The sequence below is a fragment of the Sprattus sprattus genome, assembly GCF_963457725.1.
Source record: "Sprattus sprattus genome assembly, chromosome: 11".
Taxonomy (NCBI): domain Eukaryota; kingdom Metazoa; phylum Chordata; class Actinopteri; order Clupeiformes; family Clupeidae; genus Sprattus; species Sprattus sprattus.
In genome coordinates this window covers 25008533-25011032 of record NC_137909.1, presented here as the reverse complement: position 1 = coordinate 25011032, position 2500 = coordinate 25008533, and the positions used below count along the sequence as shown (strand labels likewise).

The window sequence follows — 2500 nt, the reverse complement described above, 5'->3', positions numbered from 1 at the left end:
TTACTTTTATTCCTTTTATCATGATTTTAGTAATCCAAGAAGTCTATCAGAACATCAGGTCCTGATACGATGTTGATAATTAATTAACTGAATATATTGCTCTTGCTGCTTGCTTTTATTGATTTTATGTAAATCACTTTGAATCGCAACTCTTGTAAAAAATGTGCTATATAAATAAAGTCTAACTTACTGACTTACTTAAGTAGTCATTAGATGAAGGGAGATCAGCTGGACCCGAAGGCCAGGGATCTAAAGCCCTTGCTTCAAACACTCAGAACTGTATGAGCTTCATAACACCCTTCATAGCATTCTTCATAACACCCTTCATAACATCCTTCATAACACCCTTCATAACACCCTTCATAACGCCCTTCATAACACCCTTCATAACGCCCTTCATAACGCCCTTTATAACGCCCTTTATAACGCCCTTTATAACGCCCTTCATAACACCCGTCACAACACCCGTCACAACACCCGTCACAACACCCGTCACAACACCCTTCACAACACCCTTCATAACACCCATCATAACACCCGTCATAATACCCTTCATAACGCCCTTGCTTCTAACACTCAGAACTGTAGGAGCTTCATAACACAAGTCTAGAAGAGACCCAGGGCTTGTGACAGAAGTGGCGATGCTTTTGTAACAGAGATGTTCCCTTAGGCACAAAGAGGCAGGCCATACAGATGAAAAAAAATGATACGCGCGGGTTACTTTCAGGTCATTGTGGTTCTCTCAGGTGACGTGTACAGATTTGTGTTCCAGCCGGCTCCGTTAGGTTACCCAATTTAATCTGTCTTTCGAAAGATTTGTTGATACTGAGCTGTCTCTGTGCCTCCACCAACTGTGATGACTACGGGATGGGCAATGTTTTTCATCGCATATAAAGACAAATCTGATTTAGAGATTTCTGATTTTGGGGTAGGGCGAGTGTGTCGGGCTTACTTTTTTTTATAATAATACAAACTGCATTTGGTAAAACAGGCATTGGTCTTACATGTCAGAGTGATTGTGTGGGAAAAGGTGGTGTATGGAACTTATGTGGAGGAATCCTGAGGAATGGACCTTTCTGACAGTGTTCTCTCTGATGATCCTCAGCCCTATGGCCCGTGGGGGGCTCATGATAATGATAATAATAATAAACTTTATTTATGTAGCACCTTTCATGCTAAAGAATGCAGCTCAAAGTGCTCATGTCTGCTTATGTCTTGCATGCCCTGGATACTGAAACATCATCAAAAGGCATATGTGTTTAGAACATTCACTCTTGGCTATTTGACTCTTCGATACAGCCGTTAATGAGCACTTTCCCTTTTAACTCGCTCCCTCGGACCGATCAGACACACGTCTCTTTGTAAAACCAAGTGGCACATGGCTGATCTAGGAAGAAAACGAGAACAACCGGCAAACATGCTTTAACGATTAGCCTACGTAATATATGAATGTGCTGACAGCAGAACATCATTCAGAATGTATTATTTGACATGCATAATCAACATGCAGAATAAGATATTTATAAAATAGATAAAATAAGACTGAATGAAAGTATGAAGAAACATGATACACGTGAACTGGGTTTGGCACTTTATGTTCAGATCGGCGATCTTCTGTATAGTGAAACTGAACTGTTTCAGTGTTGTAGTCGTAGTGGTGGCTTCTTCAGCTCTCCCTTGATAAATATTCACAGATACTTACTTTACATTTACATTTAGCAGAGGCTTTTATCCAAAGCGACTTACAAGGATGTATATACATTTGACATCTACACTGATGGCACACTGCACATCAGGAGCAATAAGGGGTTCAGTGTCTTGCTCAAGGACGCTTCGACAGTGAGGAGTCGAACTAGCAATGACTTCTCTACCTCCTGTAGCACTGTCGCCCCCATTTCTCACCCCTCACTCCTGTCGTTTGCAGAGGGGCCGCGCTCCCACCTCTCCAACCTCAAGCTGTCCACTCTGAAGCTCATGGACAAGTTCCACGCGCCCAAGATCAAGCGCACGCCCTCCACCAAAGGCAAGCCGCCCTCCCCAGAGCCTCCGGCACCTGCCCCAGAGAAACCCGTCAACAAGGTCAGCCTGGTCCTCGCTCTCTCTTTCTTTCTCTCTCTTTCTTTCTCTCTCTTCTCTTTCTTTCTCTCTCTTTCTCAGCTTTCTCTTTCTTTCTCTCTCTTTCTCAGCTTTCTCCTTCTTTCTCTCTCTTTCTCAGCTTTCTCTTTCTTACGTTCTCTCTCTGTCTCTTTCTTTCTCTCTCTTTCTCAGCTTTCTCTTTCTTACGTTCTCTCGCTTTCTCAGCTTTTTCTTTCTTTCTCTCTCTTTCTCTTTCTTTCTCTCTCTTTCTCTTTCTTTCTCTCTCTGTCTCTTTCTCTCTGTCTGTCTTTCTCTCTCTTTCTCAGCTTTCTCTTTCTTTCGTTCTCTGTCTGTCTCTCTCTCCTGTGCTCTCTCTCTGTCTCTGAGTTCTATACTCTCTGTTGTTATGGTACTCTGTGGTTAC

General features: G+C 42.7%; 1 protein-coding gene across 1 annotated transcript in view; it reads left to right on the top strand.

Annotated features, from left to right (window-relative positions):
- LOC308371953 (rap guanine nucleotide exchange factor 1-like) overlaps window positions 1-2500 on the top strand; it is a 35148-nt gene that overhangs the window by 16462 nt on the left and 16186 nt on the right. Inside the window, exon 2 of the mRNA XM_080847013.1 lies at window positions 1925-2079. Coding sequence (XP_080703139.1) covers window positions 1925-2079 — 155 coding nt within the window. The remainder of the gene's footprint in view (window positions 1-1924; window positions 2080-2500) is intronic.